Source organism: Labeo rohita, chromosome 2 (genome assembly GCF_022985175.1).
Source record: "Labeo rohita strain BAU-BD-2019 chromosome 2, IGBB_LRoh.1.0, whole genome shotgun sequence".
Lineage (NCBI taxonomy): Eukaryota > Metazoa > Chordata > Actinopteri > Cypriniformes > Cyprinidae > Labeo > Labeo rohita.
The window spans coordinates 35,880,472-35,896,248 of NC_066870.1; the positions used below are offsets into that span (position 1 = coordinate 35,880,472).

At 37.1% G+C, this 15,777-nt stretch overlaps 1 protein-coding gene across 1 annotated transcript in view; it reads right to left on the bottom strand.

Annotated features, from left to right (window-relative positions):
• Nucleotides 1-15,777, bottom strand: part of gna11b (guanine nucleotide binding protein (G protein), alpha 11b (Gq class)) — a 37,940-nt gene that overhangs the window by 12,291 nt on the left and 9,872 nt on the right. Inside the window, exons 2-3 of the mRNA XM_051128217.1 lie at nt 4,465-4,649; nt 501-655 (exon numbers count right to left, since the gene is read on the bottom strand). Coding sequence (XP_050984174.1) covers nt 501-655; nt 4,465-4,649 — 340 coding nt within the window. The remainder of the gene's footprint in view (nt 1-500; nt 656-4,464; nt 4,650-15,777) is intronic.

The following is a 15,777-nucleotide window of genomic DNA, read 5'->3' on the forward strand; positions in this document are numbered from 1 at the left end:
GTGATTCAGAATTCAAACTCACCTTTTAAATCAAATCTTTTTCAAAGAATCAGTTAATTCATTATTCAGGCTGATTCTAAGAGTCAAGTTATCATATGAGTTCAGTTGACTAGACTAGAGTACATGGGTCAAATCAAACTTTTTCAAGTCGGAAAGCTTCAGTTTTTATTCATTGTAATTGCACGGGAACAAAAATTCCCCTTTACTGTTCCATGGAAGAAATAAAGACATACTGGTTTGTAATGACACGAGAATGAGTAAACAGTGACTAAATTCCCAAATCACAAATGCTTTACAATGAAATAACATGCACATTAATCATTCAGAATATCACCAGGAACACTTATTAGGAAAGTAAATAGGGGCATTTTTAATTTCATGTAGATTGTGAGAGTACACCACTGTGGGTGTGTGTTTAATTGTTAGAGAATTTGATTGTTCAAACACTCATTTATAAATAATACTATATTCAATACAAAGATGATGACAGATATACTCACTATTTTGTGGAGTCTGACAGCTGGTACTCTCGGCGTCTGTCGTAGGCCTCTTGAATGCCTGGATCTGACCACAGCATCTTAATGGCATTAATGTAGGGCTGGTCGAATGACGACACCTTCTCAATGTCTACCTCCTTCACCAGCATGGCGTTCGCCTGCAGCCCAGAGCAGATGAACAGTTCAAGATAAAAGCAGTGGAGGAAAATGTTTAAATCGGCAGCACTGCAGATGTGCAAAATTCCATCTAACCTATTTTAAACATGCTCTGATGCTTCTATAATTATTATGGAGCTTCTATTATGCATGACGTCTTATTAATAGAGAGGCCAAATGGAATATATGTACTTTTTTCAACTCGTTTGCCACATCATAGCAAAATTATGAATAGTGAAAACCAATTCATGGTTAGATGCAATAGCGACCAGTTACAGAAGCTAAAATCTAGATCTTTTTAAAGATGTAGATTAGTTTTTTTTTTTCCATGAAGCGAATTGGGGAAATGTAGCATTACATCACTTGTTCACCAATGGATCCTCTGCAGTGAATGGGTGCCGTCATAATGCGAGTGCAAACTTCTGATAAAAACATCACAGTAATCCACAAGTAATCCACACCACTCCAGTCCATCAATTAATCTCTTGTAAAGTAAAAAAGTGTTTTTGTAAGAAACTAATCCATCAAGAAGTTAACTTCAATCTGTTGCTTCCAGCTAAGATATGAGTCCATAATAACACTTCCTCCAGTGAAAAAGTGTCCCCTGTTGTCCTCTCGTTTTAAAATCCACCCACATATTTGTTCATCTTATAAATGAATCTTGATCTGTTCATATTTCTCACCTGATTCAGATGAAACAAAAAGCAGTATTACTGACAGAGGATTCATATTTTAGCTGTAAGCAAAAGTTGCTTGATGGATTTTCTTCTTAGAAACACAGCTTTTTTGCTTCACACAGGGTTTGTACAGATACTGTAAAATGAAATTTCAGGACTTTCAAGGATTTTTCAAGGACTTCAATCAGAGTTCTCACTTATCGAACAATGTCTTCTATTTCAAATATTAAAAAAAGATAAATAAATAAATAAAAATATACTAATAAAAGTAGCAAAAATAAAGTGAAGCACATGCAAAGTATTACTACTAAAGTATTACAAAGTATACTACATTTTTACTATAGTAAAACCATGGTTAATTTTCCTAAGTGATTGGTATTTGTGTATACTTTCTTTCTTTTTCTTTATTTTGTTTTTATAACTGTACTGCCTTAACAGTTTGATGTTTTCTACTGTTTAAGAAAAAAAAAATCAGAAAAAAAGATTTGCAGAATCACTCCAAAGTCCCAATCTGAATCAAATGATGTGAGATCCACGCTCCGAAGTTCCCATCTAAAGCAAAACATTTACGAACCAACTCCGAAGTCCCAATCTAGATCAAATGATTTGCGAACCAGCTTCGAAGTTCAGATCTAAAGCAAATTATTTGCAAACCTGCTATGAAGTCCCAATCTGAATCAAATGATTTGCGATCCGTGCTCCGAAGTTCCAATGTAAATTAAATGATTCGCAAACCCGCTCTGAAGTTCTGATCTAAAGCAAATGTTTTGTGATCCATGCTCAGAAGTAGGGATGTGCACGAGTATTCGATTAATCGATTACTCGAACGCATCAGTGACGATCGAGCATGAAAACGATGATCGATTGGCTCTAAAAATACATTTTTTAAAATTAAATTACTTTCATTCTTTCTGATTGGTTATGCTGGTATTTGGGCGGTAGTCTGATATTTGATTGGTTATGGCTGTGGGAAGTTGCGGTCTAGAGACAAGACCTGAGCGCAGATCGAGTATGGCTGCTAAAGCGCGCAGCGATGTCTGGCAACACTTTGAAAAACTTGACGAAAAAACAGTCAAGTGTAAGATGTGCAGCGCCACACTCGTCTACAACTCCACAACGAGTTCGATGCGTTACCATCTTGCACATAAACACAAAAAAGGAGATGATGCCGGTGCCACAACCAGCAGTCAGACGAGCATAAGAGAATTCACCATCAGACAGAAATGCGACACAGGCAGGGCAGAGAAGATGACGCAGCTAATAGCAGAAATGACAGCAAAAGACTTGCTGCCTATTAGTTTTGTTGAAGGTGAAGGTTTCAAACGTTTAATGAGTTACGTTGAGCCCCACTATACTGTCCCATCGAGCAAAACAGTCACTGCAAGGATTGATGCTCTGTACGAAAAATGCGCTTGTGCACTAAAAGACAGTCTGTCGAAGCCAGCGCGGGTGGCTATAACTAGGAGAATATTTTTATTCAAAAAGATCAGTCGGTCTACGTGCTCCGATGAAAGCCACGTGCGAAGTTTATTTACAATTAGACCGGCGGTGGAAAAAACACGCTCAGCAGGCACAGAAGTTGCAGGAACAGCCTTATGTTAAGTTTTATTAGCCATGCATGGTAAAATATTCAGGCTGTTTTTGTTTTAAGTTTAAGCAGCATAGTTAAATTAGGCCGGCTTTATTTTATTTACCTTCACCGACTGATCATTTTGAAAGAAATGTTATTTTACCTAATCGTTAAGTTTTATAGCTGTGGTAAAAATATTCAGGCTATTTTTATTTTAAGTTTACGCAGCCAAATTATGCTAGCTTCTAATTTTCGTTAGGCTATGGGCTACTTAACAGTCGTCTGGTGAAGTCTTAGTGAAACTTTATTTTTGCGAACCTTTTACAAAAAAAAAAAAAAAACTTTTTTGATCCACAGCTGTTGTGATGCTGCTGAAGTAAAATATGGTTTTGTTAAAAATGTCAGTTGAATAAAATAACTGAAAAGCAGAGTATCATGTGTTGTTTTTTTTTTTGTCTAAAACATAGAAAAAGGTAGATTATCGTTTTAAAAACGGATCCAAAATATTTATAGAAATAATAAGACACATATTGATGGGGATAATACTGTAAAATAACTGTGTTTTCTTTTTTTTCCTGCGGGGCTTCAGTTGCCGTTGTTTTAAAGCGCCCTGTAACGGGAGAAGCGCATCCACTACTTTCTGGTTGGCATGTAGTTCAAGCTCACAAGCATTTTGTGTAGATAAACACAATTTGTAATATAACATTTACATACTGTGTCTCTAGGCTTTATGATTAATTTTATTTACAACGCAACATGTAGAAAACCTACATGCCTCACGCTTCTTTAAATGTTTACTGTGTTAACCAATAGTGATGGTGATTTTTAATAACCCAACAGTGTTAATTTAATTGTTTTCTGAATCCTGTCATAGTTTTATCAACAACGTTTTTAATAGGGCTTTAATTAAAATATTTTTTTAAATTTAATATTTTTTAATTGTCGCTTTGACGCACACGCGCCCCCGCCTCTTGCTTAAGCTCCACCCCTGATTAATCGAGTACTCGTTTCTCAAACCTGTGGATTAATCGAAATGAAGAATGATCAGAAATGCCCATCCCTACTCAGAAGTGAGGAACGCAACTCAGGACTTCAAAACGCGTATCATGAATCCTTTGATTTGAATCATTTAATTTGTGAAATGATTCACAAACCTGTTCCGATCTAAATCAAATTATTTGTGATACACACTCCAAAGTCCTGATCTGAATCAAATGATTCACGATACACAAAGCTCCGATCTAAATCAAATGATTCATGATACGCAATCCAGTTGGAGTGCTTGAAACAGTGAAATATTTTGCGACGCAATGGTTTAACTAATTTGAAGTTTTGAAAAGCTCTGTTTTACATGTCGATAGGTGCTTTTTAAAATCATTACTGATTACTGTTATGCTTTTATCAGCTGTTTGAACTCTTATTCTGACGGCACCCATTCACTACAGAGGATCCATTGGTCAGCAAGTGATGCAGCACGAGAGAAACATGACCTAGACATGTTTTCATCAGTTCCTCCCTTAAAACCGTCTGTCTAACTTAAGCACTCTACATGAATCATTCTCACCTTGTTCTGCTCATACTTGTAGCCGATTTTCAGGGTCTCAGTGGCGCGGATCATGGCCTGCATGGAGGTGTAGATGTTCTGGTACACCAGCTTTGTGAATCCACGTTTGTCTTCGTCTGTGTATCCGGCGCCATGGATGATACGCATCTGTTTGATGAACGTACTCTTGCCGCTCTCACCCGTGCCTACAGCAGAGGGAAGGGTCAGAGGTCAAGTTTACGATCAAAATCATCTGTACAGCATCCTTCATTTATGATCATCTGTTCACATGTGTGGGAGCAAATCAGGACACTTGGAAATTATTTAATTAAACAATAACAAAACTCTCTGAATCGTTCAATTGAGAGAAAAGAGCCACTTCTAATTAATGAGAGCAAATACGTGCCTGTGCGATGTTAGCTGCTGGTCCTTTTTCAGAAAGAAACAAAAACAAAAACAAAAAAAAAAACTGCATGGCTCACTTCAGTACACGTCTATGGGATTTTACTCGTTTAATTGTAAGCAGCACACATTGGTTCATTTTATGCTCTTTTTGGTTACATCAGCATTTCCCAAACGGGTTTTGTAAAGGAACTGCATAGGCCTGAACAATTAATCTAAACAAAATAGCAATCACAATATAATTAACAGACTGGCTCAATTAATAGTAAATGCTGCTTCTAACAAACGCTGATTTTAATCAACATTTACTGAAAAAAAAAATAATAATAAATTCAGAGGGTACTTTAAGTTAATATTTCACATCTAACACGTTCTGCTGACAAAAAAACTTTGTGAATCCCCTGGGTTACATTAGATCAATGCATTTAATCTAAAAAAAAAATAAAATAAAATAAAAAAATAATAATAATGTTGTCTTTGAAGCCCAGTGTACAGGCTGAACTTCAAAAGGGTTCGTATGATCTGTCACACATGTGGACTCGCCCACACACACGGACGGACACACCAGCCCACCCTCATACTGAAACACAGATTAAAGTCAACACAAAATGACACTCACATTTTAAATCTGCAGGGTATAACAGGGTATTCAATGAGAAAAACGCAGCAAGGACAGTAGATGGCCAATTTTAATTTCAAGCTGACTGTTCCCATCTACACTCTTAAAAATAATGGTTCTTTATTGGCATCTATGGTTCCATGAAGAACCGTAAACATCCATGGAACCTTTTCATTCCACAAAATGTTCTTCACACTAAGAAAAAAAAAGGGTAAGAACTGTTCTCTGAAAGGTTCTTTGTGGAACGGCTCCTCTGTGGTAATTGATGTGAGTGTAAAGTGGCATCTCTCAAACTGTAGCCACAGCAGAAGGAGGTGAAACCTTCGCGTAGGTTTTGGTGGGAAAACCACAGACATTTTCTAAAGAGCAACACCTCCGGCACCGGAAACACAAACCTATCGAGAGACACCGACAATATCAAAAGATGCTGTTTTTTGTCAAACTACAAACCTCTCAAACAAGCCGTCCCCTCTCACTTCCCCCGTTTTACACACAATTAAAAGCTCTTTCTCTTTCTCTCTCTCTTGTTACATAACACTGCTGTTTTGCTTCTCGCTTCAGCCGAGTGAGGATTTCAAAGGAAGGCCGCTTTTTCAGAAAGAGAGGAGTCCTTCATCCCCTCTGTGACTGTAGGAAGTGAACCAATCGGCGAAGGGGCATGAGCATATCTGTACAAATAAAGCCAAATCCTACTCGGTTTTTGGAAAAACGTCAAGGCTCTGAGGAATGTAAATGTGGTGCTGCCTTAAAAGCTGCTTTGAGCGATTTCAACGCTACCTGCAGCACAAAATTTACCAGATTTTTCTGTCACTTTTATTGTCCACCAGATAAAGACAAGCTCCACTACTAAAAGGTTTTCTAAATATTTTCCCATTCGCAACTTCTGAACCACTAAACTTCCTATAAACAAGTATGAAATATTCAGTTAGCATTTTTCCACACCCATTTGCTTTTTACACTGCACAAATGTTGTATTTTGCTTCTTAAAAGACATTGCTGGTCATGTGCAAAGTGGTTTATAATATTCTTCTTCATAACCACTTAATGGAGCACTTTATCTTATAAAAGAGCAATAAAACTGTGCAGGGTCAACCTATTACAAGCTGATATTTTCTTGGTATTTGTTGCTTTTTAGTTGGAAAAAGAAAAAGACTTTATATGAAGTAGGGATGTTACCACATGCAATATTTAAAATATATATTTTAGAAAAAGGAAATTTAAGGACATTGGGCAAAGGGTTTGTAACATCCAATTAAACTATAAAACAGTCGTCCCCAATTTATTATTCAGAAATAATTATATATAGAATTTGTCTAAGATTTAAAATTTTAAATCTTAGAATTTTTTTTAATTTGTAGAATGTTTCATGTCACATGTTAAAAAAAACAGATCTGTGCATTAGACTTTTGCATTGTAAACGCAGTGAAAAATTCTACAAATGGACCGTTAATACACTGAAATATGTAGTTACAATACAGAAATACAGAATATAGAAAAATGAATCTGCTGTTCACAATCATACAGGTCAAATTCAACCGCTCTCTGCAAATATAAGTGCCAAATACAAAACTATAGAAATAAGACTTATTGATCTTTTAGGAGAAGCAAAAAGAGCTTTATTTTTTTCTTTTCTCTCAGTGGAATCATGCTAATGGAGATCAGCATTAAACACGCTGATTGTGTAGCAGGTCCAAAATGGAAACCCATTAAGACGTGATGCATTCGACAACTGAAGTGGCGACACCCGAGGTTCAACCAAGAGAGAAGATAAAAGTGTACACTGCTTTTCCAAAGCAAACCGAAGAGTTCAACCCGAGCTGGTTTTTAATGGGTCAGTGCTGATTATGTTATGACAGGGCTGGATCCCTGGAGAGTCAATGTGCTTCATATCAAACAGGTCAAACTGCGTTTGCTTCCCATGCTAAACAGATGCAAATCCAACTGCATCAAATTACAGTATCCGTGCATCGATCAAAACTCATGTGCAGCCTGCAAAACATGCGTCAGGTTTAATTGTTTTATATTCCAGCCGAGCAACACGCCACAATGTTTCTAATTGCATCTATGCACAAAAGCAGAAAAGATGGTTTTGTTGCTCTCACGATCAGGAAATGTCCTGAACGCCCCAAAGCATGTGAAAAGGGGATTTTCCCAATCACAAAAAACATCTTATCCAAATATAGGGATGCATTAATGCCAAGAGACTCCTGGCTTATTATAGGATGTCCATCAAAACAAACCCCAAAGCCTATTTGGGGAAGAGATAGATGAGACTGGGCTCTAATGACCCATGATTCATTTCAGGTAACAGGGAATTTTCTAGAAATGTCTCATATGTTGTAGCTCTCGAAAGTATCTAATGAGTATGTGACTCATTCTCATCTCTGGACGTCTCAGAGCTGTCCAGCAAACCCAAAAAGACAGAAAAATAAATCCAAATTTGTTTCTCCATAACAGTACTGAAATTACATTGACGCTTTTGCCGAAGTCTTTTGATTCTAAGATGTTTACCCTTTGAAAAAAGACCACAGTAATCTCACATGTGTCTCCTCTAGAGTTTCGGAAGATATCTCAACAGCTGTGCTCAGATCTGCCAAAATACCAAAGTCTGCAATCAAAAGTCTGAGGTTTCAATAGGAACTCTAGCATTTCTCATCAAAAGCTGCTATCTACATCATTACAAATCATTAATTATATCATTTAGTTACATCCCATTACTGAAATCTCCATTAAATCTCAAGAGAAACTCATTTTCAAAACACTGAGAGGCCATTCCTCACTCTGAACACACCTTTAACCCAAACAGACTCAGGTTCACAATACTTTCAGTGAAGTAGGAAATCTTAAAAAAGCCAAACATCCGGCACTGTTGCACAATCTCTTCTATACCTTTATGAACAATGACTATAAAGAATGAAAGTTTGATAACAAATATTTGCAGTGCTTTAAATGAAAAACAATCTGCATTCAAGGTTCAAAGTGCCAGTCATTTGGTTGCTATAGTAACAATGCCTCCCCTTTGTTTGTTTTAGTGCATTCAGTTTCCGTCACAGAAATACTACACGCATCAGCATCTCTCAATGCTGGATCTTTCGTGAATGAGTTGTTACAGCAGGAAGAGAAAAAAAAAAAAAACACTTGGTGCAGTATAATGTGAACTTTGGCCCGTCACATTTTACAACTTTTGTCAGTTCGGTTAGATCTAAAACACTCCTGTGGCAATCTGTCAGTTGCTACATTTTCGGAAACAATACAATTACTAGTTCTGACTGAAAACCTGTGTTTCCATATTATTTTTTATAAAGCACGAATAAAACTAGTAGACACCACATTTCATTTGACAGAAAAAACAAGGATGTGAGGAATAGAAATACTGACTGTTTAATATGTTTTACTGTTTTTACACTGAAAATACATTTTTAAATCTAAAACAAGCACTTGTTGCCCTGGATTTTTGGAATTTGATCTGAATTTGAACTTGATTCGCAAACAGGATTCAGAATTTCTATATAAATATGTAAGAAAGTAGATGAACTGTACTGTAAATTATGTAAATGAAACCAAAGTTTGTAATAGATAGATAGATAGATAGACAGAGAGAGAGAGAGAGAGAGAGAGAGAGAGAGAGAGAGAGAGAGAGAGAGAGAGAGAGAGAGAGAGAGAGAGAGAGAGAGAGAGAGAGAGAGAGAGATCGACCGATCAATGGATAGAAGGATGGATAGAACAATAGATAGAAAGAATGACAGACCGATATATAGATAAATAGATAGAACAATAAATAGAACGATAGAACAATATAGATAGATAGATAGATAATTGAAAGATGGATGGATAGAGCAATAGATAGAACAATAAAATGATAGAATGATGGACAAATGGATGGAAAAATATAAATGATGAAAGATAGAATAACAGATAGATAAAGCGATAGGACAACAGATACAGCGATTGAATGATAGAACAACAGAATGAACAACGGATGGCTAGACAGAACGACAGAATGATAGACAGAAAGCTAGACAGACAGACAGACAGACAGATAGATAGATAGATAGATAGATAGATAGAATTACAGATAAAATGATAGAACGATAGACAAATAGATAGATAAAACGATGGATGGACAAAATGATATAGAGTGACAGAACAATACAGAATGATAGATAGAACATAGACAGAGAGACAGACAGCTAGATAGAACGACAGACAGATAGATAAAACGATGGATGGATGGACAGAATGAGTGATAGAACAATACATAGAATGATAGACTATAGAACGACAGACTATAGAACGACAGATGGACTAGAACAATAGAACGATAGAATGATAGAATAGAACGAAAGAAAGACAGATAGAATGATATAGTTAGAACGACAGAATGATAAGACAGATAAATAGATAAAACGATGGATGGATAGAATGATATAGTGATAGAACAATACATAGAATGATAGAAAGAACAGACAGACAGATAGAACGACAGACTATAGAATGACAGACTAGGACAATAGAATGATAGATAGAACGATATAGTTAGAACGACAGATAGAATGATAGCACGACAGAATGATAGATAAATAGATAAAACGATGGATGGATTGACAGAATGATAGAGTGATAGAACAATACATAGAATGATAGAACAGACAGGCAGACAGACAGATAGAACAAAAGATAGATAGACAGATAGATAGAAAGATAGACTATAGAACGATAGATAGACTAGAACAATAGAATGATAGAATGATAGAACAATAGAAGGATAGATAAAATGATATAGTTAGAACAACAGATAGAATGACAGAATGACAGAATGATAGATAGACAGATAAATAGATAAAACGGATGGATGGACAATGATATAGAGCGATAGAACAATACATATAATGATAGACAGAACAGACATACAGACAGATAGAACAATGGATGGACAGAAGGATTCACAGAATGATTCAATGATAAATAGAACGATACATCGATAGATCAATGAATGGAAGGATGGATAGATAGAACAGCAGAACGGTAGACAGACAGAATGATGATAGAGTGACAGATAGATGGAACGATAGATAGAACAATAGATGGATAGAACAACAGATAGATGTTGGATCGGTGGCTTCTTGTTGCAAATAATCGTTGACTGAAAGCGTGGCGATTTTAGACGTGACCTCAGGCCAGTGTGACACTGAACGGCCTGTACTTCTGTCCCTCACAGCGCTGTTTTCGTTCACATCAAATTAAATATGGCGTTTCTTCCGACTGAGCTCTAAACACACTCATTCATTCATGAAGCGAGCGGATCCTCCTCCAAACCCTTCCCAGACGAGCCGAGGAAAAGAAATAGAATAATTTAAAACGTCTGATTTATTTCTCGTGACCCTGTCACAAGATTACAACACCCCCCAACATACACTCCACCCTTCCAGCAGCCGGCCGCTGTTATCTCCGTCCTTTCGCTCGCTCTCTCCTTCTGCTTTGTGTACGAGGACAGACAGCCGCTCCTCTTAAATCAGTCGTTTAGCTCCTCTGAACAGCCGGCCCCTTCTCCTCGGCCAGCATTAGGCATATTCATAACTCAAATGTTTCTCTATGCTATTTTTTGAAACGACCTAGAAATAAGGGGGCAGCTATTATAGTCTCCAGCCGGTACGGTGCAGGCCTGCGGTCACGCTTCGGCTTCAGTTCCCTTACGAAACCAAACACAGCACCCATCAACTGGACGACCGGCTCCGTCGGAGAAGAACTAGGGAGGGAAAGAGTATGTTTGTTCTTTTTTTTTTTTTTTTTAATGGGGGAAAGAAAAGTACAGAGCAAAAACATTTCAATGAAAGCACATAGGTGACTTATCAGTTGACTTATCAATTTTTTAAATTTACACTTACACAGCACGATGAAAGGAGTTCATTCTAGTACATTCAAGTTCAACAATGCTCGTCCTCTTTAACAATCGCCATTTCAGTCAAATTAATCTGGGCTGAACAGCATCCCAAAACCACTTGCCAATTCTCAGGCCCAATAATTACTCCAAGAACATTGGAAATAGGAGAGCAGTTTGGGATGTAGGATATGGCGGCACCTCAGGCTACAGCCCAGCACGAGTGGCCCGCATAACACCAGAGACGCTGGCAGCAGTTGAGCGCGCAAGCCAGAAAAGTCACTCTAATCTAGGCTACAACTGTCCCTCAAGTCCTGCAGGAGTCTCATTCAGAGACCGGCCTGAAACCGTGTGGCTATGTGTGGGGGGGAAAGGAGGCCAACACGCGCACGGCGAGCACCACGTGGGCGGACGGAGCCGAGAAACTGTGTTGTTGCTATAGCGACAGGCCAAACCCCCTCCCCCTGCCACAAACCAGCACGTCAATCCCTGAGCTTACGTATAAAACAACAGCACTTGTATCTTATCACCTCACTGCAGTCAAGCAAGGAGATGATGCTGGGAAGAGGAGGAGAGATAGAAACAGGGAGATTTAGTCAAAAAACACTCCAAAACCAGGGTCAAACGGCAAACGCGGGTCCACTTTAATAAAGCATTTCCTGCTTTGAGCAGCATGAGCGCACAACAAGCTGCACCCACTTCCACTGCGCTCCCTCCTCCGTATGTTACACTGACCCACGGTCAGCGCAGGTTTGAATCACTGCAGACGCCCAGACCGTGAGGGGGAAGTGACACGGCTGCTCCTGGAAAGCATGCAAATCTAGCCAGTAGGCCATTTGCAGCACATCGTAACCGCAGCGAGCTGTTTGAGGTGAGCGTATCAGATAAACAGCAGCCACAGAATTTGCATGAGTGGTAGAGATTACCTACTGAGGTTTACATGATTCAAAAAGGAAGTGCTTCGTTATTTTATTTGGCTATGTGAACTCAAATAGCAACAGTTGCACTGAACTTTCCCCGAAAGGTCATGGAGTCTCACAGCTTGACTCATGAACGTGGATTAAAATGGGCTGCAATGGATCTTATTCTGCTGAATGTCACATGACCGAAACGGTTCAGCCAATACAACACTTTGAATGCATCTTTTAAACAAAAAAATCCCATCTATTAAAACTCCAGATATATGTGATGCTGATTTGTTACTTTGTATCCAGGAGGATAACACACAGCATATTAATATAGGCCCATGTGACACTGAAGACTGGAGTAATGATGCTGAAAATTTAGCTTTGCATCACAGGAATAAATTACATCTATGAATATATTCAAATAGATAACCATTATTTTAAATTGTAATAATATTTCACAATTTTTACAGTATTTCTGATTTTAAAAAAAAATGCAGCAGTAAGCCTAAGAGACACTTTAAAAGGCATAAAAATATTTTTTTAAAGCACATTAATTCTATTCAATAATAAATAGAATTAATGTTCATGCATCAGGGATTAAGATTCATTTGCAACACCTGAACAATGTTAAACAATAAGTTACAGTTTTACCTACTTTTTGTTGTTGTTGCTACAGATTTAGGCCCGGTTTAATAGATAGGGCTTAGCCTAAACCAGGACTAGGCCATAGTTCAAATAAGACATTTAAGTAATTTTTATAAACGTGCCTTAGACAAAAACATTACTGGTGTGCATCTTGAGACAAAAAAATAAAGGCACTGCTATATTTTAAGATCAGTCAGTCCAAGTTTCTTTCAGTTGAAACAGCTCAGACTTGCATTTTAGTCTAGGACTAGGCTTAAGCCTTGTCTGTGAAACCAGGGTTAAAGTTTAAAAAGTAAAAGCACCTATTTACCTATTTATTTTAGTTCATTCTAATGCTACAATTACCTTACAGCTGGTTGCAACAACTACTTTTTTGGTTGCAAAAACTACTTTTAAGGTGTGGCATATCACTAAATAAAGGCACAATGTAACAGACATGTGCTGTACTACTGAAAGTAGAAACTAGACAATTTAACACCCTCCGAAATGCAAAGTTCAACATGCTTCTGATACTTGATTATGCACTTCAAACCGGTGAACACAGGGAAAACAACTAATGAGCACAATGATCTCTAGAGTCACATCACTGCGGTCAAACTCCATAACAAAACAAAAATGAAGACGAGCAAAACATATAAACAAATAATAACTAAAGAAAATGTTAGTGGTGCTTGATCGCACAAAAATCGCTACCCACAAGCTGTTTTGAGGGGTTTTGAGCATATGGCTGAAAATTAAAAAAAATTCACAAAATGCAAGTCAAGTTGTTTAATAATTCATGCAAAACTAACATGTCCGTATGATTTTATTTCTAAATAGAATGCCACCATAATATGAGCATGACTTCATAGACACACCCATCCTAACATAATGCATAGCCATAATTCTACAATGTGTGGCCTTTTACAATCAACAAATCAACAGAATTTGCAATAGAACTTTCTAAAACAAAGCTCTCAAGAGGCCAAAATGTGTTGCTGAAAGTTTAAAAACTGGTGATCACCCTAAGCACAGCTGCTCTTATGTCAGGCGGACATACAGTCCACAAATACGTCTTGGCTGCTTTTTAAAAGGTTATTAATGGAACCAAAGACTCTGGCTTTAAAAAAGTTCTCATTTTGGAGCCGTCTGTCATCTCTCAAAAGTATGCGGTTCTTCACACTAGTCGCGTTATGATTCCTAGTTAAAGCTGCCGTCTGGATGGAATGTAATGTTAATAAATGGCTACTTGTAGACTGGTAAGCGTCGCCTCCTGTTCCTTCTGTGTTCTTTATGAGTGACGGAGGGAAATGCTGAAAACCAGGGACACTCCATGCCTCAGTGCTACTACAGGAAAACAGGAAATGCTGCAGGGACAGAGCCAATAACAATTAAAGAAGTCTTTCCATTCTATATAGAACAAGAGGAGTAACCGCCAAATAAACAAAACACTGAATCAACACTTCATTCTTCAAGACAACAATGTGAAAGCATTGTCAACAAGTTGTTGTTGACGTGTTTAAAAATATGAATGCCTGTCTGCACTAGTTAAAACTGTGTTCTGGTGCTGATCTAGCTGATGGATCAGCAAAACTGTCTGGCTTACCTTAAATATCTAAACATCCTTAAAACATAATTAATTTACTTGAGAATCAAAATTACATAAATCTTATTTTCAGAGGATTCTGACATAATTTAGTCATCTGTGTGCATAAAACAAGAAAACAATAAGGGAAAACAAGTTTATTTTTCCAACCCCACTGGCAAATAGTTTCTGCGTTTTGGTTGTTTTGCTTCTCAAGTAAATGCATCTTGTTTAAAATGTCTTATTTACTGGAAAACAAGACAAAAATACTGAAAAAAATGTTTTTTTTTCCATGCACCAGCATTCAATGCTGGAGATCAGTGTCCAAACACAACATATGCTGGTAACCAGCAGGATTTTGCAAAATTCAGAACTGCAGAATCGGCTCCTTACAGTTACACAAGTAATGCATTCTCAGAAAATGAAGTGTTCTTCAACTATGGAACACCAAAATGAATTTATTCAATGTGACCCTTGACCACAAAACCAGTCAGTCAAGGAGCACGGGTATATTTGTAACAATAGCCAAAAATATACTGTATGGGTCAAAATGTTTTATTTTTCTTCTATGCCAAAAATCATTAGGATATTAAGTTAATCTTCCATGACAATGTTTTGTACATTTCTTACCGTAAATACATAAAAACTTAATTTTTGGTTAGTAATATGCATTGCTAAGAACTTCATTTGGACACTTCAAAGGTGATTTTCACAATATTTTGTTTTTGTTTTTGCGCCCTCAGATTCCAGATTTTCAAATAGTTGTATCTCGGCCAAATACTGTCCTATCCTAACAAAGCATACATTAATGGAAAGCTTACTTATTTTAGCTTTCAGATGATGTATAAATCTCAGTTTTAGAAAACTGACCCTTTTGACTGGTTTTGTGGTCCATGGTCACAAATATGATGAAACATCATGTAAATATAAAATATCTATAAAAATATATAAGACTTCAAACATCCATTCATCAAACTTTTGAGGCTTTTTAAACATTTTTCCAACACTTACAAGGTTTTACCAAGCCAACATTCCAACTTTGTATTGACAAATTTAATTACTAATTAACTACAAATTTAATTAATTACAAACTAAAAAGCAGTTACATAATTTCTTTGAAATTCAAATCCGTGTAATTCTACAAATTCAAATGACAATTCTGATTTCTGTTTTCTACCTCAACTCAAAAATCAAATTCAGAAACTGAACTCAAAAAGCCACTCTCAATTAAATTCTGAATGAAGCACAACCCTGGTAACCAGATGGTTGATCGGCCTTGCCATCAAACCTGTAGATGAACACCAAGCATCCAAGCATC